The 23,446-nt window shown below is 37.2% G+C and overlaps 4 protein-coding genes across 4 annotated transcripts; 3 read left to right on the top strand and 1 right to left on the bottom strand.

Annotated features, from left to right (window-relative positions):
- The first annotated feature begins 485 nt into the window (after positions 1–485).
- On the top strand, positions 486–2,001 carry LOC112142908 (claudin-4). Its single transcript, XM_024266585.2, has one exon. It carries the CDS (start codon positions 846–848, stop codon positions 1,476–1,478), a length of 633 nt encoding a protein of 210 aa, XP_024122353.1. The 5' UTR covers positions 486–845; the 3' UTR covers positions 1,479–2,001.
- A 2,842-nt stretch (positions 2,002–4,843) lies between these two features.
- Positions 4,844–6,636, top strand: LOC112142907 (claudin-4). The gene has a single exon (XM_024266584.2). The coding sequence runs from the start codon at positions 5,319–5,321 to the stop codon at positions 6,291–6,293; it is 975 nt and encodes a 324-aa protein (XP_024122352.1). The 5' UTR covers positions 4,844–5,318; the 3' UTR covers positions 6,294–6,636.
- Positions 6,637–8,135: 1,499 nt separating this feature from the next.
- On the bottom strand, positions 8,136–11,604 carry mettl27 (methyltransferase like 27). Its single transcript, XM_024266583.2, has 6 exons — positions 11,417–11,604; positions 10,626–10,750; positions 9,674–9,802; positions 9,451–9,586; positions 9,215–9,310; positions 8,136–9,134 (listed from the first exon to the last, which is right to left on the bottom strand). Exons 2-6 carry the CDS (start codon positions 10,737–10,739, stop codon positions 8,911–8,913), a joined length of 699 nt encoding a protein of 232 aa, XP_024122351.1. The 5' UTR covers positions 10,740–10,750; positions 11,417–11,604; the 3' UTR covers positions 8,136–8,910.
- Positions 11,605–13,037: 1,433 nt separating this feature from the next.
- Positions 13,038–20,974, top strand: nf2b (neurofibromin 2b (merlin)). The gene is made up of 16 exons (XM_024266582.1): positions 13,038–13,127; positions 13,415–13,540; positions 13,693–13,815; positions 13,895–13,978; positions 14,055–14,123; positions 14,221–14,303; positions 14,439–14,514; positions 14,605–14,742; positions 14,837–14,911; positions 14,989–15,102; positions 15,178–15,300; positions 16,178–16,395; positions 16,502–16,604; positions 17,641–17,771; positions 17,841–18,027; positions 19,490–20,974. The coding sequence occupies exons 1-16, from the start codon at positions 13,038–13,040 to the stop codon at positions 19,535–19,537; spliced, it is 1,788 nt and encodes a 595-aa protein (XP_024122350.1). The 3' UTR covers positions 19,538–20,974.
- The last annotated feature ends 2,472 nt before the right edge of the window (positions 20,975–23,446 follow it).

The raw sequence follows: 23,446 nt of genomic DNA, 5'->3' as shown, positions 1-23,446 counted from the left end.
TTTATGACTGTCATTGCAGTACAATAACAGGGTACTACACGCTGGTTTAATTTTTCAGTTAGTCCGTGTTTTTTTTCTAACAATTATTTAAGTTATAACGCTTAAATGAAACGGATAAGAAAATTAAAGGCTTTACTTGATGTCCTTGAATTTCTAAGCAATTAATATAAGTTTGTTCCTGTGTATTTTTTTTTATATTAAAAAAAAATCCAGAAAATTGTCACATGATAAGATATTTTCACAATAAGAAAAGTTTGACCATTTTTTTTTAGTTAAGATTTGTTTGGACTTATTATTGATTTTACTTTAAATACACGTGAGCCAAAAACTGTGAGTCATCAGTCATTTAAAATGAAGTTCCTATGCAATTACTTGAAGCATGTTTTGTACCTTACAGTTTCGGTTGGACACACTGTCTCTTTGAAAGTCACATGTTCAAATCTGAGGTTGGATGTTGTTTAATTTCCATTTATTAGTTCCTTAAAACATTGTAGTGACTTTAGAGTTTTACGATTGTTGTAAATAAATGAAAAAACTCTTGTTTTTTCTGATGCGATTTCTCGTCATCTCTAAAAACATACCTTTCTTAGAAAGAATTGCAGTGGAGCTATCCAGTCTGGCCGGATTTTTTGTCACCAACATCCATATGACGTCGCAACTGTCGCTGAACAAACTCCTCCCAAGCAATGCTCTTTAACAACAAGTCACCACACTCACTTAGTGTAAGTCTTTTCCTTGAAATTGGGAGTAAAACCACTTCCCACTTTGCCGTCTACAAATAAACCTCCCCAGCTCTCAGAAGGAAGATATTCCAACATCTCTTGAGACAAGATCAGAGGATCAAGATGGTGTCTAACAGAAAGCAACTTCTGGGCCTGGCTTTGTCCATTTTGGGCGTTCTGGGGACCATCGTCATCTGCGCTTTGCCGTGCTGGAAGGTGACAGCCTTCATTGGATCCAATATTGTCACCTCCCAGGTGATATGGGAAGGTATATGGCTCAACTGTGTCACCCAGAGTACAGGACAGATGCAATGCAAAATCTACGACTCCCTACTGGCTTTGCCTCAGGACCTGCAGGCGGCCAGAGCCCTGGTCATCATCGCCATAGTCGCTGGAGTCTTAGGGATTGTGCTGGCTGTTTTTGGGGGGAAATGCACCAACCTTGTACCGGACGAAATCCAAAAAGTCAAAGTGGTCATCGCTGCTGGAGTTGTTTTCCTCATTTCCGGTCTTCTGGTGATGGTTCCCGTCTGCTGGACTGCCAGTACCATCGTTCAGGATTTTTACAACCCATTACTGATAGATGCTCAGAAGAGAGAGCTGGGAGCCTCCCTTTACATCGGCTGGGCATCTGCGGCGGTGCTGTTCCTGGGCGGAGGCCTCCTTTGCAGCTCTTGTCCTCCAAAAGAAGAGTATTACGCTCAGGATATCAAGTACTCCAAGCCTCTGTCTATGAGCAGCAAAGAATATGTCTAACCCTCTGATTCATTACTGTTTTTAGTTTTTTTTCTCCTCACATTTGTTATATAGTCTGTCTTAAAGGAAGTTGTGTTTTAAGATTTATACACTTGTCTATTTTTTTTATTTTATTTCTTTGATTTTGTTACAGTATGTGTAAGAAAGAAAAATCTGTGTTTAAATTTTAAATTTACAAATGTTACAGCTACCTAAATGCTGAATTTTATACTTAGTGAGTAAACATTGCTATGTTATTGAGGTTGACTCTTGCTATCTAGAAAGAGCTTTTTTGTTTGATTGGATTTGTAGTTTGGCTTTTATACAACTTTTTGTCACTGTCTGTCTGTCATTAATGTTGCAGAGATTCTTTTATTTTGCATGTAAAGCTGTTTACACTGATGAATCAAAAGTGAAAAAAAATATTTGGTTGATCTGGTTTAGCAACTGGTTGTGAAAGATTTCCTAAAGAACAGGTTGCGTGACATTGCATTCTATCTGACACTTAAAAACATAACTAAAATAAAAAGACAAAACTCTTTCACTCTTTGTTTTCTATTTTTTATTTTTATTTTTGGAGGGGATTTGTTTACACTTTAAAATTCAGAAGAAAATCGGCTAATAAACGTGAAAATGGGGAATTAAATCAATCAAAAAGAGGAAATAACAAAAAAACTATTTAAATCATGTTTGTATCCATCTGGATTTGCTTTGGTTATTTTTGTATATATAAATCTCAGTCATTGCCAATTACAACAAAAGCTTATACAGTATTTTTAAGTAATTTCAAAAAATCCGTCTAAATAACAAGTAGGTAATGGCAGGGGCAAAAACTTGGATCTGGTAGATACTCAAGTTGGTCATGAAAAAGGAAGACTTTCAAGAAATTCTGGCAGAGCCATTCAGCGCCTCAGAAGGGGGAAGCAGTTCTCCTCCGATGCAGTTTTCAGAGCCGGTGTACGAGCTGTTGATCTCTCTGGAATTCCGGTGACAGCTGTTGAATAAGCAGAGGCTGGGAGTGGGCTGATCCAGGAAAGCTCCTTGGTGACAAGACTCCAGAGGTGGACGAGGTTCAAGTCTCTGAATGTTGTGGGGCTGTCTTGTTGAGGTGTTGATTCCTCTTTTCAATAAGTGGAACTGGAGGATGTGCTCCAGCTAAAAAGGGGACAGACAGCACTCTACAGGCTTATTGGTAAAGTCTACTCGAGTGTCCTGGAGCAAGAGAATTGGACCAAGTGAATGTGATGTCACCCATAGAAAATGACATGCATCTGGTTCCAACCAAATTAAATCAATTCTGCTGCCATTTTTCTGCAACATGTCCGTCATCATGTTAGAACTCAGTAAGTAGGGATTGGTCTGTGTCAGTCTGAATCTATATTTCTATGCCAACCACTTCCTTCAGTCAGGAGTGAGCTTCTTAGAAGGCCACACGCCTTCCACTGAAAGCAGGCTCAGGAGAATCTGTCAATCAAGCGCCTCAACGTTCGCCGAGAGGACACCTACTTTTACTCAGGCATCCAATTGGTCAGTTCATAACTTGGATAACTTGCACTACAGCAAAATATCTTGAAATAACAGCAGGTTCCACATGCAGCTCAGACAGGAAGACAGGTGTCAAAAAATGGCTAAAATGGCCATTAAGCTAAATCAGGGTCAGGCTGGCAGTGGTCAAGCACGAGCATGGGAGCATCAGAGATCAGACGTTGGGTAGAACAGGACAGGTGTAGATCGTAGGTCGAAGTATGGTCAGGTAAACAGAAGATCAGGTGGTGATAGAAACGCTCGGTAATGCAGGCAGAGTGCTCAAACAAAACTCGTGTCATGTGGGTGAGTGGCAAATGAGAGTCAGGTGAGAGGCATCCAGGAACTGCATGCTGGGGTTGCTGGGAGATGTAGTCCGTTTAGCACTCTCTCTCTGATTCCTAACAACACTTTACTCAGATAGAGTGATTGAAGTTTTATTGGAGTTTTTCTATCCAGATATGTATTTGCGGATTTGGAGAAAGTCTACAATAGTCGTCCCTGGTTCATGGTAAATATTGACAGAGTAGTAAACTGTATGTACTTATATGGCACTTTCCTACCTCGCTTAAAGCACAAAGTCACAATCCAGTTCATCCACATATTCACACACTAATGCTGCCAACCTGTAACCACCAGGAGCAATGTAGGGAATCTTTCCCAAGCACCAAAGTCGACCACTCTGACCCTGCACCACAACCGCTCACATGTCTGGATGCAACCAGGGGCTGGGGGGAGTCATCTCGAGAGTGCAACATTTAATCTCTACCTTTTTCAGATGATGTTGTTCTTCTGGAAGCTTCCTGTCCAACGAGGCATTCCAAGCATATCCCACCAGGAATAAGCCCCGGAAAACACACACTGGAGGAGCTATGTCTCCCAGTTGGCATGGGAACGTTTTGGCTTTCTTCCGGCAGGAAGTTTCTGTGGGGATTTTTGCAGCATTTACATCTCAGTTCCAGATAAGCAGAAGCAGATGGAAGGATGGACCTAAATTGTTGGCTTAATTGTTGATATTTGTTAACTTAGTCTTTTGAATTTTAAAAGTTTTGGTTTCTATCATAGCAAAATTAAAATCTAAATATAAAATCCAATTTAAATCAAGCTGACAGTAACATCTGTGTTAAAAATTTGGCATGTTACACATACATGTGTAACAAGAAAATAACTTAATGAAGCCAAATATACATGATCAGTGACACAGGGGTTGGTGAACGACGCCGCACCTTTATTTAAATGGAGAGTTTTCCCGTCCACGGCTCGTATCGATGATGCCAAACGTTCACATGAGATTCTTTGCAGGCAAATTCCATTTCGCAGGCTCAGAGTTTCAGTTCCTGGAGTCAAATGAAAACTAGATTAGGTTAAAAAGAAAGATAATAACAAAAAAATGTTTAAAAAAGAAGCACAAAATGTTGAAGGATGTTGTTTACATTAGTTAGTATACATAAAATAGCTGAATTAGTTTACAAGAAAACAATAGGTGAGACGGGGTTTAATTAGCAGGAAATACCCAGGATGGTTTTGTGTGTTCATGTGTGGGTTGGGGGTGTTGTCGTGTTTCAAACCGGTTAGGTAGCAGTGTACATGCTGTGAGCGAAACCGGTTTTGTTTCACAAAAAATTTCCCCTGCTTTTACATAAAAAGACATGCCGCACTTGTTCATCATGTGTTAGCTAAGATGTAGGTGCAGAGAAAAATAATAATAAGCATTATATATTTCTCTCGGAAAATGCAAAATAATTTGAAAATAATTCATCTATGTTGCCGTCGTCTTCATTTATTCATTTTAATGAGGTGATTTGGTGTCTCTTTGTTTTTAAAGTGTTGTAATCAGGATAAAGAGGTAGGAAAAGATGATCTAACTGCCACTGGGTGTGGCGCATCTGTACCTGACCAATAGCACACACGTGGCTGGTTGGGTGACAGAGGAAGAGAAGAGAAAGAAGGAAAGAAAGGACAGAAAGAAGGGGAGGAGAGGGAGCTAATTAGTCATACAAAGAGGGAGGGACAGACAGATGGAAACTGCCTGTAAACAAATGAAGTGAAAACACCTGGTGTTTGGTAAAAGTTACCGAAGGCAGAAGAATCGACTGAACCAGTCAGACAGAGCTCGGCGTTCTGAAAGCAGCTGTATTTAAAAAAATAAAAGCACAGCCATGGAGAGGTATGAAAAAGACACGGAGAGTTGAAGAAGATCGAACAAAGGAAGCTCTCGGGTGACCCGTGATCTGAGAGACACAGCTGCAAAAGAAAAAATCCAGGAAACCAAACGAGCGCTCCTCTCAGGTCTGTGAACATTAATTAAGACGTTTCGGCGACCTCTGTTTCGGCATCATGGCCTCCACCGCGATCCAGATGCTGGCCAGCGTCCTGTGCCTGGTTGGTTGGGCGGGGACCATCATCTGCTGCATTCTACCCATGTGGAAGGTCACCGCCTTCGTGGGCACCAGCATCGTGACCTCACAGAGAGTCATGGAGGGCATCTGGATGACTTGCATAACGCAAAGTACGGGACAAATACAGTGCAAGCCTTACGAGTCCGTCCTCGCGCTGACCTCTGACCTTCAGGCAGCGAGGGCTCTCACTGTCCTTGCGATTCTTACAGGCGCTGCAGGCTTCATTCTGGCCTTTGTTGGGGGAAAGTGCACACGCTTTTTGGATCATGAAGAAGGCGGGAAAAAGGAAAAGGTGGCTATTGCAGCAGGTGGGGTGCTGCTAGCCTCCGGGCTCTTCTGTCTGATTCCCACGTCTTGGACAGCCGGGGTGATAGTGAAGCGCTTTTATAATCCTTCTTTGGCTAATCAGCCGCGGGAGCTGGGGGCCTGCCTTTACATCGGCTGGGCTTCATCCATCTTGCTTTTCATTGGAGGCTGTTTGTTAATCAATTCTGCATGTTCGCTCAAATCCCACAAAGCTGACAAGAGTCCCTCTGTTCACTACCTGGTGGCTCGCTCCAACGGGTCGACCCATCCGGGTTCTGGGTACATCAGGGTACCCTCAGCATCCCATCACCCTGCCAGTGTCATGACGTCCAAACCTCAAAGCAACAGGGAGAAGAGTACAAGCCCTCCTCCTTACACAAATTCTCCGTTTAATCCTCTGCCTAAAGTAGAGATGACGGAGGAGTCAGAGAGATCGTGGGCGCCGCCATCAGCTGAGCCTGAGAAAAGACCAGAGTCACCGATATCAGAACTGAGCGAGGCACTGACCACGAAATCCCAGCTGAAGAAAAGAGAAATGTTGGACAGTTCATCAGTCAGTGGTGAAAATGAAGACGCCACCATAGATGGAGCCAAAACTTATCTGTGATGTAGAAAAAGATGAATTCAAACACTTAAATATTTTATTCTAAAAAGCTTTGTATGACCTCCCTGTAACCTCTTATTTATGAAACCTGTTGGGAGTCATTTTGTTTTAGAAATTTTTGAAGGAAAAACGGAAATGAAGGAAACCATGTTTTTGTGCTCTTAAACTGACTAGGAAAGGTGCTTCCAACTTTAAATTTTTACTGTAAAAATCATATTTGCTTAGTTTTTTCTCCTGTGAGATAACCAGAAAAAATGTTTTATCCCACCTTCCTTCATTGTTTTTTTATCATTAATTTTTAAAAACTCCTGTCATGTAATTCATTCTTAAAGGAAGTCAAAAGGAATTCTTGTCATTTCTTCCTTGAACATGCTTTGTCTTTTACATCAAATGTGAAAATATCTACAAAGAGTCAATTTTTTGCTAATATAATAGCTTATTTAGCACCATTTTATGTAAATATCTAATGTTTGTCAATGTAATTAACATTTTATTTTAATTTAGCATCCATGCAGGGAATGTTTACCTCTACTTTTCAATAAAATGTTAAACAATTATGGCACTTCTTTACTATTTCTTATTACTTTATATTAAAAAATGTGATTGTTTTCTATGTAAAAGTTTAAATGTAGTCTCCCTGAAGCCGCCCTGGACTGTCAGAGCTAGTTTTGGCTCCTACTGAGCACAGGTCAAACAGGTTAGACAGAAAGTGACACCAAAGGTTTTGTTGTCTCTTTTCAAAAAAGAAAATTTCAGCACTCAGGTTAAGAAAATTATTTCCATTGGACACATTTACAAAAAAAAAAGAAGAAGAAAAGCAAAAACTAGCCAAAAAAAAAACGCATTTTGAGAGATAACATAATATTAGAGGATTTATTCAGCTTTGTAACACTTTACTTTGAAGCTCTTTAAATTAAATTTTAAATGAGCGTAGAACGCCAGTCAAACCGTGATGCACATTTTGTGTTAATAAGTTTGATATGTTTATGTTTGTGACAGGCGGAACATGTTTTTGCTGATTTGAATATTGTTTGGCTATTGCATGGGTTTCACATGCATGATGTCATCTATGACATGCAGGCCTGACATTTGTGTTGAACACTGACATCTTGTGTCCACAAGTCTACATTTGGTTCATGCTAAAAAAAACACATCTGTTCATATGCAGGTGAACACCCACATTTAATCAACATTTCTTTGAAGAAAATTTTAAACCAAGAAGCTTCTGACATGTCTGATTCTGATTTGTGACAGTAACTGGGATTTGAATTAGGTCAACCTGTTGGTATCATTAATCTGAAGATACATTTCATATTAAAGCATTTATGAGAAAAGAATAATTGATATTCTTCTTTTGGTGTGATTTTAAAATTTGGTGAGTTAAATTGCTGCAAAAACAACAACAAATAAATTTTATATTATGACTTTCATGAAAGTTAAATGTCAATAGAACAAAAACTCATGTTGGACTTTCTAAAATGTAATATTCCAAGATCAAATCAATTTGATTAAATTAAATCAAATCAAGTTGAAATATATGAAATTAAATTAAATCAAATCAAGGTTTATTTATAAAAAAAAACTTTTATCATACTTTGAGCAGCTTAAAGCGCTTTACAGTTAAAAACAAACCAAAAAATAATAAAAAATAAAATTAAAACAACCCACTCCTCCATTGACACCTCATGTCCCCACACACAATGAATGCTGCCATAAAACATGACTGCAATAATTTAAGTAAAACGAACCCAGTGTTGTTTTTTTTAAATGTAATTTTACATCCTATATCCTCTGGACTGTGACTTAATCCACTAAAATTATTTATTTTTATTTTAGTTTTTATCCACTAAAAACTGCAATTCCTGAAGCCCAATAATTCATATATGATATAATTGAAAAAACCCAAATGTCCTTTGTAGAAAACTGCATTGCTGGTCGTCAAGATGGTATCTTGTTGGTTATATGTGCTCAAATTTTCTGTAATTATGAAATAAATTAGTTTTTCATTTAATGGAACATCCTACGTCTTTTTCTCTTACTTTTTTACCAGACTGCAGTACATCCCAATATCTAGTTGGTCTTTTATGGGATGCATTTAGTAAAAACAGGCTCTGACAGTTCATGAAACAGAGAGAAGGATCTTGTTTTCTCGTCTGTTTGAGATCAGTGTACTTGTCCTAGCAGAAGCCTGATGGGTACTTCCCTGGAAAATAAGCATAGGGAGAGCTTGGAGGTCAACATTTACTGATTTAGTCATCTCCATGCAAATGCACCAGCTGCTCCCGCACATGAAGCAAATAAATGAGAAGTCTGAGACGTTCAACTTTTCAATTCTGCCTTTCCATCAACAAGCAATTTGACCAAGTAGAGAAAAAAAAACATCCTTTATGAAGAATTCCTCTTTTTTTTAGGTGAATGTGCAGAATATTGACTCTAAAAGACTCACTTTCACTTAAAAGACCCCAGTAGAAACACTTTTACAATAGACGGAAAGTTATCAGAACAAAGACTTTTCTGGATAAAAGTTCACAACAGATGGTGAATTGGTTTAATGTAACAACGCCAAAAAATACTACCCTAAAGAAGTATTTTGAATCAAATCAAATAATGCTGGAGTGAATCACAGTGTTATATTTTTATGTACAGTTTTTTTGAAGAGGTAAACCGCTCCAGATATGTAGCCATCCTCCTGTTCTGACACAGCTCTCTCCCAGTCCTTCACGTCTGTGACCTCCACACAAGTCCAGAGGCCGTCGTTCTCCATCTGTTTCAGCTCACGCTCAAGAGCAATTTTGTATTCCAGATTATCACAGTTACTTCTCGTTGTCATGCAAATTAGGCCGCCTAGTGGAAAGGCAGATAAAAGCGGGTGTTAATTATATTTCATGACTTGAGACGAAGCATGATAAAGGCTGAACCCTCACCTGGTTTGGCGGCTTCGCACAGGTCTCTGACCACTTCAACGGGAACCTGACCAACGCTCAGCGCCCCCACGGTCACGACCACATCAAATGACCCTGCTGCTCATGACAGGAAGAGGGAAAAAGCCCATGTATTACTAGTCAATTGTAATGTTTTTATTTATTCTTTTCTTTTTCGTCACACACATATTGATAATTAATTATTAATGAAGTGGGTAAAATAACACTGATATTATTACCCCACTCTGCAGGAAAGGCTTCCTCCCCTAAGAGGCACTGTTTCAACTCCTGGTACAATCCGCTCTCCTTTGCCTCTTCCAGCATTGCATCACTTCCATCAACTCCAACAAAAAGTTCAAATCCACGTTTTTTCATCTGTAGAAAAAGACAAATAACAGATAGTTTCCAAAAACAAGACGTCTGTTTTTCACTTCAGATTTTAATAGTCCGTGAACGCATCACCTGTTTGGCCACCAGGCCGGTACCACAAGCTACATCCAATACAGCAGCTGATTCTCGCGCACCACTGAAATGTGACAGGACGCTGTCTGCAGCCAGAGCTGGTGCACGATAGTCCAGAACAGCTACATGCTGATAAGAAAGGCATTAAAAAAAAGGTTAAAGAGAATACATGCTCTGTTTTATCTAAAACTCTTATTAAATCCTCCTCAATGCAATATGGTAGTTAATTAGAAGGATCAATTTTACTGGAAGAAACATATCTTATGCTCACAAAAGTGTTGCTTATAATGTAGAAATTACAGCAGATGGCTTATTAAAAAAACAAAATAAGGTAATCGATGCACTTTCTGACCACCAGGTGGCAGTGTCATGCCACTGCTGTCTCTGCCGCTTCTGAAATTTTTGTTTCATTTTAGATGTCATGGCAACTATGGCTTTCTCTGCTTTTACTGGATTAACTATTAGTGCTGCTCACATTTCCAAAGACCAAACATCCAATGCCATTATATGAAATAATGACACAAAAAGATTGTGGCCTTTATTTTGCATCAAAAATAAACATTTATATAAAACTTCATATATGTTTGACATTCAAAACCAGTGAAATAAAAAAATGCTCATGCTATTAACGAAACAAATACATAAATAACTGCAAAAAGTCTTATAATTTGGTATTTCTGCTTTTCACAGTTCACCAGTAAATTAACTTTTTGTCAATAACTAATTTATGTGTATTGATGAAGAGAAAGTTGTGCACTATCTTTCATTATTTATTTTTTTCTGCATCTTCTAAATATTATCTAAATAATACGGATCTGGTGACCAATCCATCCATGTTTATAGTCACCAAAATGCTTTTTTTAAATTGAAGTCAATAAACCATCCTGAACTGGAAGAAAAAAATCTATTAGAGGAGAAACTTTCCACAAAATATTTACTTTTATTTTCTCACCTGATCATAGTTCTTTGCCCATGAATTGTAGAAGTTGACTTTTTCCCTCGATGTGGTGCTTTTATGAGCAGATAGGACTGTTGCTTTCACCTCCTCAAATGTATTGGCTGACATGATTTACAAATCTGTTCAGCAAATTAGAAAAAAAAAGAATATACAATTATAATCCCTTAAGATAATTCCTCATCTAAAATCCTAACTTCTCTTAAGTACTCTTTTACAGTTTTTTTTTAACCTGTAAGCCAATATAAACATTTATTCAACACATCTTTTTGCTAGACCTATTGGTAATTTAACAATACATAAATAATTGTCTAAGTGTGGATGTTGCTAAATATTGCTTTATCCTATTGATTCCTTAAAAAACATCTAACAACTGATAAAACATTTGGGAGAAAACTAATAACTGAATGGGTAAATTTAATAAATTAGCTTATTGTACAATTAGTAAAAGTTTTTGTATTTATCATTTACATTAGTAACATATATAAAGTGCATTCTGTATGGGGTTTTCTGAGAATGAATTAGACTATGTCAACAGTAATTAAATGACAGGAAAATTCTATTTTGAACAAATTTCCTTTAGATTAATTTAGATATAATTTTAGAGTCTAAAATAAACATAAGCAGCGAGCCTCTTGGATTTAGTTTGGAAACGTGTATTGCAAAACTTAAAAGGAAAAAAAGGAACTGAAAGTTTTGTTTATTTTACTAAAATACTACTGCAGCTAACCAGCTAGTAGAACTAAGCAAGGTTTGTAAAGTCACAGGACATTGTAGACGAACGTTACCTGGCAGCTTTGCTGATTGAAAATTGGCCGTTTTTAATGCTTTCAAACTTTCAAAGACATCAAAATAAAAGTATATAGAAGCAACCATCAACATCCACCGCGAGAGGCAATGTTTAAAGTTTTCCCCGTGGGTTTCCCTCATCCACCGTTTCTTCTTCGTTAGAAACCTGGAGTTTTTAAACACAATTGCGCCACCTAGTGTACTGGAGTGTGGGACTGCGTTTTTGGACAATACTCTGTCACATAAAATAAAATAAAATAAAAATATAGTTTATTGTCCTCATTAGGCTTTGCTTCAAAATTAAAACATGGTCTTTATTATTTATTTATTTATTCTCTTGTTCACTCAATTGGTTCTTTAAACTTGATGGAGAATCCTGTTTTTTTTTTAAATAAAAAATGTACTGAACATAGGGCATGGATGGGGAATATTATTATATATTAAGTCTTTGGTGATTACATACAAAGAATTGGCTGCTGTTGGTGGAGTATGATACAGAATTTATAGAAAATTTCACATATGTAAGGTGTTGTGGAAAATATTGCGTTTTATTATTGCATTTTAATCATAGACTGTATATAAAAATAACAGTCAATTTTTACAGTCAATGATTTTAATGCACGAATATCAAATTTCACCAGCAGAATTAAAAAATCAATTGTTAAAATAAATCGTACCAAGCTTTTTTGAGGTTCGGATAAAGACAAAGTTGTATTTTCTTATCTTAGGGAGAAATATTGAAATATATAAATTATAATAAACCTACGAAACTAATATGTACCATCATATACTCATCTTTATCCTTCAGTAAACACCATCAGGAAATGTGATGTTTAAGAACACTTTCTATCATTAGTGTGGAATTTCATTTATGACCAATTATGGTGTTTTTTTACCAACCTAATTATTTTTATGGAAGAGCTAAATTATTCCCAGATGTGTCAAAAGCAGTAACGATAGTTGTTACATTGTACTAAAAGCATAAATCGACAGTAGTAAAATATGTCCGACACTCCTTGAAGGTGGCACACTCTGCCCCAAGGACATGCGCAGTAGGGTCATCCTGACGTGCTGTTCTCCTTCCCACCTGTAGAGTCGCTGGGAGTCAAAACAACAATTTTTCTGGAAAGTCGTTCTGATTTGTTAGCTAACTAGTTAGCCGCTGTTACCATTAGCAAAGTTATTTTAATGGTTGTTTGAAAGAGTTTAACTTTTTAAAAGAATAGGTCTTCTTTAGTATGTTTATAACTATGGCGTCCTCTGTAACGTTTCGTTCAGTTTACAATATTTTTCGACAGTTTTTGTGGCACAGCTGAGGAAATATCGAAAGAAGTTAGCTTAGCGTTGGTCACTACCAACACAGGAGCCCACCCCACTCCAGGTTTTAACTTTACTCCTGGTTAAAGGGCCTCATCACATTAAACGCGCCTTTCTTAGACAAAACTTTTTTTAAAGTTCTCCCATTTTTTCCCTATGGAATAGTTGTACGGTATTTCCGATTTTTTTGCTCTAAAAGTATTCTAAAAGACAGTTCCTCTTGATTTTTGAGCTATACCATTAGACATTTACTGGAATATTTTTTTCTTCATTTTATTTTAATAAAGTTTTTGGGGATTTAAAATGTCTATCCTTGGATTAAAGAAGAAGCAGCCAAAGACTTTCAAAGTAAAAGTCATTACCATGGATGCTGAAATGGAGTTTAGCTGTGAGGTACTGTCATTGTTGTTGTTTAGGAACTATTGAAAAATGTCTTCTGTAAACAATTCATGTGCAATTCCATATATATATCTTAATGTATTTGTCTTTATATTTATGTTCTTGAGCATAAAGGAATAACAAACTAGTTGTATTTGCTCCTAGTAAGTATTTAAAAGCATAATACTAAGATTACTGGATTTTCCAATGTTTTTCATTATCTATTTTTAGGCAGATGTCCAAGCAAAGCTTTTGCTCTGTGTTTGCAAAATGTAGAAATCTTATGGTTTTATTTTTTTCAGGTTAAATGGAAAGGTAAGGACCTGTTTGATTTGGTGTGCCGCACAGTCGGGTTGAGGGAAACCTGGTTTTTTGGACTAAGATACACAGTAAAGGACACTTACGCATGGTTGAAACAGGAAAAACGGGTAAGCAAGATCACAGTTGTGTAAAAATCACTTCATCCCCCCCAAAAAAGTAAAAAAAAAAAAATGAAAATGCAACGTGTTTTGCAACCAGCTGCACATATTTTAGCTGGTTTTTAATTATTTATTTATTTTACATTAATTTGCTCCATTAGGTTTTGGACCAAGAGGTTCCAAAAGACTCACCCATAATGTTTCACTTCTTGGCCAAATTTTTCCCTGAAAAAGTAGAGGAGGAACTGGTCCAAGAAATAACACAACACCTCTTCTTTTTACAGGTATTCTTGTACATTTTCTTTTATATAATATGGTACATGTACATCTTCCAATACCAACATTTTTGTCTTTTTTGTTTAGGTGAAAAAGCAAATATTAGATGAGGAAATATTTTGCTCTCCTGAAGCCTCAGTTTTGTTGGCTTCATATGCTGTCCAGGCAAAGGTAAATTTTTTGTTGGTTACAGCTCATCAAATTTGATCATTAGGCTTTTTTATATAGTATTTAATGTTTATTACAGTATGGAGATTATGATCCAAACTTTCACAAGCCCGGGTTCTTGGCACAAGATGAGTTATTGCCAAAAAGGGTGAGTTTATGTAATAAAAAATGCATTTTTAAAATACTGTCAGCTAGTGTGTGTGTGTTTTTAATGTTCAGCATGCTTTGTGATTGGGTTATCTTAGGTGTTAATGCAATACCAAATGACAGCTGACATGTGGGAGGAGAAGATCACAGCCTGGTACGCTGAGCACAGAGGTATCGCCAGGTAAGACAGTTTAAATCCAGCATGCAAAGGCAAATTAACACCTTTACAAAAGGTGCGCTTTCACACTTCATCACTCAGGTGTGAGGAAATGCATTATAATGCAATATCCCTTTCATCCCTATATTGTCTCCGTAGGGACGAAGCTGAGATGGAATATCTCAAAATCGCTCAAGACCTGGAGATGTACGGCGTCAGCTACTTCCACATTACCGTGAGTGTGTTTGTGACCGTTGCATTTTGCATGGCTGCTATTAAAAATGCAACCTTTAAACATAACTGTCATGTCGGCTTACGTCAACAGCAAAATAAGAGGGACACAGACTTGTTACTGGGAGTGGATGCTCAGGGGCTTCACATCTACAGCCCCAACAACAAACTCAACCCCAACAAGTCCTTCCCGTGGAGCGGAATCCGAAACATCTCCTACAGCGAAAAAGAGGTGTTTAAAATCAGCCAAATTTGTCACACTTTTGTCTCATTTTTACAGACTATTAAACTACCAAAACTGCAATTTATTTTTTTCCTGTCAACAGTTTACGATCAAACCTTTGGACAAAAAGAAAGACGTTTTTAAGTTCTACTCATCTCAGCTTCGTGTCAACAAGCTTGTAGGTTTATGTCTTAAAACAAAAAATCATCAATTCAATAAAGATATTGGGTGTAATAATTTTAATGCTTTATTTAGATCCTTCAGCTGTGCATCGGGAACCACGACCTATTTATGAGGAGGAGGAAGGTGGACTCAATTGAAGTGCAACAGATGAAGGCTCAGGCTAAAGAGGAGAAGGCCCGTAAGAAGGTTGGTAGGAGGAGTTGTTTGAAAGCCAAATGCGATCACATTTATTTAATGTTTTTTTTTTTTGCCTTCATAAAGATGGAGCGCCAGATTCTGGCACGGGAAAAACAGATGAGAGAAGAAGCAGAACGTGCAAAAGAGGAGATGGAGCGAAGACTTTTTCAGCTGCAGGACGAAGCACGGCTGGCCAATGAGGCCCTGGTGAGACACGTTTAACGCAACTACTACATCACTTAGACCAGGGAGTCATATTTAATCGTACAGGGGGCCAAAATCCAAAACACACCTTAGGATTAACAGGATAAACATTTATAAACTACATTTTTAAAACTAACATTTAAAAAAAACTGTGAACTAGATATATAGCATTATCTGCAATAATGCTAGTGTGAATGCTGTAAGCTGAATTTAGCCGCTAAAGATGCTAGTGCTGATAGCTGAAGATGCTAAAACTGATAGCTAAAAACGCAGAAACTGATAGCTAGCTAAAATATTAGATACATGCCAAATTAGCCAAAATCAGAAACAAACTTAGGTTAGCCAAAACAGCTAGCATGTATCTGTAAAAATGGGTAAACTTCAAAATATCTTTAAAAACTGAAAAAGCCTAAATTAGCCAAAATAGCTAGCGAGTAAATATTAGCTAAACTCCAAAAAAGCTTAAAAAATCTTTAAAAGAAAAGTCGAAATTAGCTAAAACAGCTACCATGTAGCTGAAATATTAGCTAAACTGTAAAATAGCCTAAAAAAATCTTAGTAAATGCCAAAGTAGTCCAAAAAGCTAGCACAATGACAATTCTTAAAACTTTAAAACTGTAACTTTTTAACATCATTATGAATAATAAAAATGAAGGAATATAATTCCAGAATAAATCAACTTAAACCTTAAATAACTTTTAATATTTTACTCTCCATAAAAATGCATTTTGTCAAAATTATACAAGTTAGAAAGATAACATCGAGCCTTTAACAACAATAAAACAAAAGGATCTGGAGGGCTGGTTATTTGACACGTGTTTTAGACGCTATGGTTAAAACGAAAATTCTAAATGTGTGTGTGTGTAATTTTTGAACGCAGATACGATCTGAAGAAACGGCAGACCTGCTGGCAGAGAAGGCCCAGATTGCTGAGGAAGAAGCCAAGCTGTTGGCTCACAAGGCCGCCGAAGCAGAACAAGAACGACAGAGGTTGGAGGTCGCTGCCATGAAGACGAAGGAGGAGAAGAGGCTGATGGAGCAGAAGATGAGGGAGGCGGAGCAGCTGGCGGTGAAACTGGTGGAGCAGTCTGAGAGGAGGTCTGCAATCATGTCTCTTTGATTTACGCTCTAACTTCATTTCCATCCATATGTATCAAATTATTGTTATTAGAATATTCTAACCAAAATACTGAACTGTTTCCAGACTGAAAGAGGCTGATCATCTGAAGCAGGACCTGACGGAAGCAAAGGATGCAGAACGAAGAGCCAAACAGAAGCTGCTGGAGATCACCAAGACGACATACCCTGTAAAAAACTATCACTCTGTTTGCTAATAATTTACGATTCTGAATTAGTATGAATATCAATCCTTTTTTCTCAAGTTCTCAGTAACTTTTTAATTATTATTATTCACATTTGAGCAAAAATAATTGATCAAAAATCATTTTATAGACATATGTTCTGTAAGGCACCTTTAGCTCCTTAGACATTCGCTTCTGGGCTGTTAAAATTCAAATTAAGCCCTAAAACTATCATTATATGATGTAAAAACAGTTGGTTAAACATTTTTGGGGGTTTCCACAGAAAAAAGAATCCAATTTTTCCACAATGAATTTTCAGTTTTTGCATGATTTTATGTCTAGTACGTGAGTCCAACATGGAAAAATGACAAAATACAGCTAGTGTCACATAGGAGAGGTCGTGCTTATTAAAATGATACAAAATAAACATGCATGTAATCTTTTAAATTCAAAACATAGAGATACATTTAAAAGTAGGCAAAAACTGGGTTTTTAGGCCCTTTGGTTCCAAACATGAGGGCTGTTTAAATCATCAACCCTCACCACATTATTGAAGTCAGATGTTTTTGATGTTTTGTCATTAAATTAAAACATGTATTTAGTTAAAATAGAATTATTTCAATGTTTAAACTGTCTGTCGAATTTCTGTTGAAATGTCATTCACGAATGTTGCTCCTAAAGTACTTATACGTGGCAGATAAGAATGTTCATGTAAAATTCTAAAAAACTTTTAACCCACTTTTAGTTAGATCGGTGTTTAATTAAACTCTTAATTAATGTGTTCATGTTGCTCTTTTGAAGCGTTATCTTTAAGTATAGTTTATGTTCAAATATCAAAAAGGCCTGCAGCACTGGAGAAAAGTCCTGGACCGCCTCATCTTTGACTGTTTAATCTGGCTAAGCAAAGAAAATTTTAAGACATGAGGTTCTGTTTTTAAACATTCTGAGTCATTTTTTTATTTTTACAGCTACATGGAAAAGTGTAATAATGTGATTTATTTTCCGGATGGTGTCTCTGACGCTTGTTGCACCTGTCCTCCAGCTCATAGCGGCCTACTCCACCCCCCCTGCTCCCCCTGAACCAGCAGACTTTGGCTTCGAACCAGCAGCTGCTCGCCTGGACTTCAAGGACTCCGACATGAAGAGGTTGTCGATGGAGATCGAAAGAGAGAGGTGAGTCGGGACGTCGAGCCCCTGCAGCAGCAGCTTAAATCGTTCTCTGACATGTTTGTGGTCATGCAGACTGGAGTACATGGAGAAGAGCAAACACCTGCAAGACCAGCTGAAGGAGCTGAAGTCAGAGATCGAATCTTTGAAGCTGGAGGAGCAGCAGCAGCAGCAACAGCAGCAGCAACAAGCCAACCTGTACAGCCTTCACAGTGAGGCTAGAGGATACGTGCAGGACCCCCTCTACATAACTCACAGCAACGTATGTATGGTTTCTTTATGCTGCGTTCACACCAAACGCAAAAAGATATGTTCATTAGCTTGATGCTGCAGAGGCTTGCAGGAGAAGCTACCATCAAATTTTTTTACTGTGATTGCCACAAGGAGCAATGTAATCAGTAATCACGTCTCCATGTCAGGGTTGATGAGATCATTCAGAGATTGTCCCAGTACGGTGAGCTTCACTCCCTCTGCAGGAGCTGCTTCTGAATGACGGCCGCTTTCCGTGTCTCTGAGACCCAGTTTGAAGACTGGCTGACCCGCATTAGTCCAAGAGGGGAAAAAAGAAAATAAAATTAGATTGTTTTTTTTGTTATTCTCTTGATGAAAATAAGTAAAATATCATAAAGTTCAGGGGTAGAACAATCAGATCCTCCTCCATGTTTGATTTGGACTCATTTAATGAATGAGTCACTTGCCCAAAGCTGAGTCTTTGATTGGTTGCTTTGGGCATTTAACATTTGCAGCAACTCAATCACCGGGTAGAATATTAATCATTGGCTGCATTTCCATTAAGTCTGAAATTTCGCAAATTAGATTTTCGAAAATGAATTCTCTTAATAGAAACACCAGAATAAAAAAAAAACTTACAATTATTGAAAAAAACGTTTTGCGGGGGTTTCTAGGGCGTATCAAAAGGCACACTTTTCGTAAAACTGCAATGGAAACACTTTTTTCAAGTAAAATGTGCTTCTTTGTACTAAGTAGCTGTCCTGAGAGATCCAACAGCATCATTATAAGCTACGTATCATACAGAATCGTGCAGCTCCTCCTTAAAATCACCAACCAAGATTTCCTCATCTGTAGCTGCACTTTTGCAGCCTGAATAAGACGCAGAAGTCTCCTTTGAGTGCTGTGACAAACTTGAATGGACCTCGTCGTGTTTTCAAACAGAAAAAATGGTCCCGCTGCTTATTTGTTAGAACTATTTACAATAAATAAACCTGATCATAACCCTCTCAACTTCCATATATTGTGACATACACAGACACCGCTCTATTAAAACGTTGGCTAGTAGCTCCTCCCACATGCGACCACAGTGTTAAGCTTAGGAAAATGTTTTTTGACGGGCAGCGAGCAATGAATGAGTAAAAATAGTATTTTATCATTCTACTGGATTCACTTTTGTGAATTTTGTAAATCAAATTTTACTAATAAAATCATGCACACTTAACATCCTATGGATACAATTTGTTTTTTTAGTAAAATATATTTAATTTACCACTTAAATCATCTCTCATGTAACTCACTCTTGTAGTTCTGGTCCTTTTATTTGTGTCTTGTTAACAAATAAAAGACACAAACACCTGAATCTACTTTTGTTCCGGGAAAGTTGCCAATATTTTGATTCACTCTCAATTCTCTTTTTTTTTTTGGCTGAGAAGCTTTAGAATTTTTATACATTTCTGATTAAACCTTTCTGTTTGTTGTTGTTTGTCTTCCAGCGAAACTCTGCCTACATGTCCCAGATGGCCTTTTTTGAGGAAGTGTGATCAAGATGAGGCAGAAAAAGAAAAGCTGGGCTGTAATTCATCCACCCTTGATTTCACCTGACTGAATCTGTCTATAAAACCAGACAGACATCCTTCAAAATCAGTTTTTCCTGTTTCTATAACACAAACAGAACTAATGCTGATGTGGTGCTGAAGACGGATCTATCAACCGGTTTTTACCTGTTGTGGTTGGTGAGAAAGGAAGATACAGCTGGTCAAATGACTGTTTTAATATTAACTTACACGTAAATGCCTTAATAGATTAACAAAAAATTAGACTGAATTGCAAATTTTGGAGGAAAAAGGAGAAAAACTGTAAATTTTGAGACGCTGCAGTGCAGGTTTGAGCGGCAGTGTTGGGTCACCCTCTTGATATCACTGAGGGAGCCGAGCCTGATCATATCACCTCACCCATGTGCATTTCACTCTTTCAGTCTTTAACGTTGCTTTTTCTAGATTTGCATTTTATACTCCACACTGCTGATGTGCCTTAAACTTTATATTTTGTTACCATGTTTTGCTTTTTTGTTCTTGCATGCTTTAGGATTACAGGAACTCTGGAGTTTAGGTTTTCTTTATTTCCTGCAGAATATTTCACTCCTCAGGTTCAGTCTTTTTCACTGCAGCTATAAGTTTTCTACCCAAAACTTCAAATGTTACATTTTTGCAAAAAAACTAAATAAACTGTTTGGAGCAAGCAGAGTTTTGCATTGGGTAAAACATGTCAAATTGTTGGAGCTACCTTGGAGAAACTTGAAGTTTTCTGCCATTTTTAAAAGAAATACATCAACCTAAACTGTATATTTGCAAAGGGGGATTTAGCATCAGGGGCTAAAGAGCGTTTGACACAGAAAGACTTCCTCCCGTTTTTATAAAAGCCGCATTTCACCCAGATTTTTCTTGCATTCTGTTACATTTCTCACTGGCCTCTCAAAGGGAGAACAGGGTTCTAAATGTTCAACCTGAGAAGTCGCAGAGCAGCTTTTTAAGGAGATTTAACCTAAACCATGGGACATTATTGCCTATCTTTTTTTAAAAATAATAATTTGCAAAGTTTATTTACCTTCAGTTTCTACACGTCCAGAAATGTGTCTAATTTTTCTCACTTTTAGGGTAAAACCTTTTTTTGTTATTCTGGATGACAAATGCCATACACTTCTGTGCAGTGTTAAGAATATTCTTGCATGTGAAAGCATTTGGAGGGTGTTTACATTAAAAATGAAAAAAAAAAAATCCCATTACTTAGTGGTTTTTGTTTGTATTATCATTTTTGTTTGCGTTCTTTGCCTACAGATATAATGGAATGACATTTTTTTGATGTGTGTTTGCTCTGAAAGACTTGCATTGGATAATAAAAGAGCATTTCTTTTTAACTGATGTGAGCCTTAATCTATATAATGCTACATACTTATTCCACAATAAAAATAATGCTCATTTGCAAGTTTATTTGTATGTGACAGCATAAGACTGTTGTGTATTTCTAGTGGTTCATATTTATAAAAACATGTAATCACAATATGTGTTGTTTTTACTGTCATAAAACTAGCTTCTGCTATATATTAGATTTACTTTTCAAAAGCAAATAGAAATCTTGGTTGTTTCATCCATTTTTATGTCAGTTTATCATGTCTTATTGTGTGTTTTGCTTATTTCTAATAGAAATTCTCATCTCACTCTATTTCCTGTTCCAAACCAATGGTCTACTCATTTAGCGCCTCTTAGTCTTTACAATTTAAATACTGAGCCTCCCCCTCCCAGCTTTACTTTCTTCTGTCCCTATAAACTTTGAGTCTTGAAATTCTGTGCATTTTTTTAAAGTAAATCCCAGATTAATTTCATCTTGGGTCTTTGTTTTTCTTTCCTTTATGTTACATTCTTTTACAATTCTCTAGAGAGTGGTGAATCAACATGATGGAGGTACGGGTTTTTATTTTGAAATTCTAAGTGAAAATATGATTCAAACAGATTATTATTCCCAAATAAATAAAAAAAGGGCATATTTGGTGTTTTTAGAGGCCTTTTACAGGGCAGCCCGCCTTCATTGCAATGATTCACACAAGATTACGCACAAAAAAGGGATTTTTTGGTGAACTAAGGAGGAGTGACGGAGGTAAATGGATCAAGAGTCCTTTACTGGGACTCGTAGAACACCATATCCTGCAGCCACAGCACGATCAGATTTGAGAGAATGAGTATCATTCAGAGAGTTTAATTTGCCTGGAGATGGGTTTGCTACCTTTTTAGGTCTGACCAGCCTGAGCCCCTTTCTCCCATCAGTTTAAACCGTCCCACAGCATTCGGCGCTCAGATTAGAGTAATATGGAAAAAGAGGCATCGGCACGTTTAGAATTGCATTCCAGGCAGCAGTTTCTTTTGGAAGGAGGTCCAAAATAACAGAAAAGTGTGAAATCTTGTCCGACACAGAAAGGAACAGCGAAGGAGCCTTTGAAGGGCTTTTTTTTTTTTTTTTTTTGCTGCGAAGGCATTAAAAAGAGTGAAATAATTGGATGCCGTGGGCCTGGTATGAGCAAATGAAAAAATGCAGTCCTCATTCTTTTCATGAATGTGGAGCACATGGAGGAGGCAAAGTCAGCGACAGCTCCGTGATCCAATGAAATCACATTTGAGGAATTTTAATATGTTTTCCTTTTCACTGCACCTTTTCATTCAGCACCAAACAAAATTATTTTCCCCAAAAAAACTGGGTCTTGGAAAGAAGTCAGTTTGTACAGTTGAGTGTTTTGTTCTTAATATTGGAATTTTCTGCTTCAGTGGAAATGGAGCAGCCGCCTTTCATATTAAACTTGATGAAGAATGATCGACTGCTTGGGACAGAAATAAAGGTAGAAGCTCTGAATGTTATCATGCTTTGACCAGCTCATCATCTGGATAGAAGATGAGTGGGCTCATCTTCTACAGTTCTTGTTAAAATTCATTATAAATAACTGACTTTCAAGTCGTTCAACCAAATTTATGTTTCTAAATCAAGCTACGGTGACTCTGCTTTGGGTTACTTATCATTATGTTTTAATAAGCTGATTCAAAGCTCTTTGAAATTACCGTCTTTGCTGCTTTTGTGCATTTTCTGAAAATGCTTCTCCTCTACATTTGATTTTTTTCTTATTTATATAATCAAACATATAATTCAAGTTTCCCTCAGGAACAAAGTCGCTTTAAGTCACACAATTTTTAAAGTCTCCCTCTGACAATGATTTTTATTTTCAAAGAAAACGTTTTAATTATGAAGTTTTTAACCAAAATCCCAGAACCTAAATGTCTTAAAAAGCCAATTTTCATGTTGATCTGAAGCCTCTGTTTCCAAAATCTCCTCAGAGGGGGCGTGGCTTTTGGAGCTGGGCTTAGGAGTCCCGCCCCTGATCCCCGTCCGGTGCACGGTGCAAATCTGATCTCACTTCTATTCTTTGACAGCTCTATGTTGACAGATGAAGGACTTGAACTTGTAAAAGTCCGTCCAGGAACAAACTGCACTTATTGTTTCTCCTCCATGATTCAACAGTTAGCACTTCATTGAAAGGAACGCAATCCATACGTTACTAAAACCTTTTTTGCCTTCAAAAAATATTTTTGTTTGCAACAAAAATTGCAAAATCAAAGATAGGAAGAAAGCGAGATGAGACACATCTGAAAATATTTGGGTTGCAAATGCAAAAATATTTTTTGAAATAAAAAAAAGCTTTTGAAAGTAAATATTCAAGATTTTTTCTTTGCAAATTAAGTTCTACATTTTGAAATTTTGATGTCAAAACTGTGACTTTTATTCAGAATTTGGTGGCATAAAAAATTGCTTCTATTTTTTTTATCTTACCGGCACAGTGAGTAAACCATCCATAGCTTTGTAGTCAATTTCTTGCTATCTTCTTTATCGTTTGGCTGGTCCCTTCAGAGTTT

The sequence above is a fragment of the Oryzias melastigma genome, linkage group LG2 (genome assembly GCF_002922805.2).
Source record: "Oryzias melastigma strain HK-1 linkage group LG2, ASM292280v2, whole genome shotgun sequence".
Classification (NCBI taxonomy): Eukaryota; Metazoa; Chordata; class Actinopteri; order Beloniformes; family Adrianichthyidae; genus Oryzias; species Oryzias melastigma.
Note: the sequence above shows the minus strand (reverse complement) of the source record. Positions and strands in the feature narration are given on the sequence as shown.

Excerpts from the sequence above, each read along its gene's own strand:
- LOC112142908 (XM_024266585.2), top strand. The coding sequence starts at position 846 with ATGGTGTCTAACAGAAAGCAACTTCTGGGCCTGGCTTTGTCCATTTTG.
- LOC112142907 (XM_024266584.2), top strand. The coding sequence starts at position 5,319 with ATGGCCTCCACCGCGATCCAGATGCTGGCCAGCGTCCTGTGCCTGGTT.
- mettl27 (XM_024266583.2), bottom strand. The coding sequence starts at position 10,739 with ATGTCAGCCAATACATTTGAGGAGGTGAAAGCAACAGTCCTATCTGCT. Across the intron at positions 9,311-9,450 it reads AGCCTTTCCTGCAGAGTGGG|CAGGGTCATTTGATGTGGTC; the intron begins GTAATAATATCA and ends TGTCATGAGCAG. Across the intron at positions 9,135-9,214 it reads GTGCGAAGCCGCCAAACCAG|GCGGCCTAATTTGCATGACA; the intron begins GTGAGGGTTCAG and ends CCTTTCCACTAG.
- nf2b (XM_024266582.1), top strand. The coding sequence starts at position 13,038 with ATGTCTATCCTTGGATTAAAGAAGAAGCAGCCAAAGACTTTCAAAGTA. Across the intron at positions 14,515-14,604 it reads TCAGCTACTTCCACATTACC|CAAAATAAGAGGGACACAGA; the intron begins GTGAGTGTGTTT and ends TTACGTCAACAG. Across the intron at positions 16,396-16,501 it reads GTGGAGCAGTCTGAGAGGAG|ACTGAAAGAGGCTGATCATC; the intron begins GTCTGCAATCAT and ends AACTGTTTCCAG.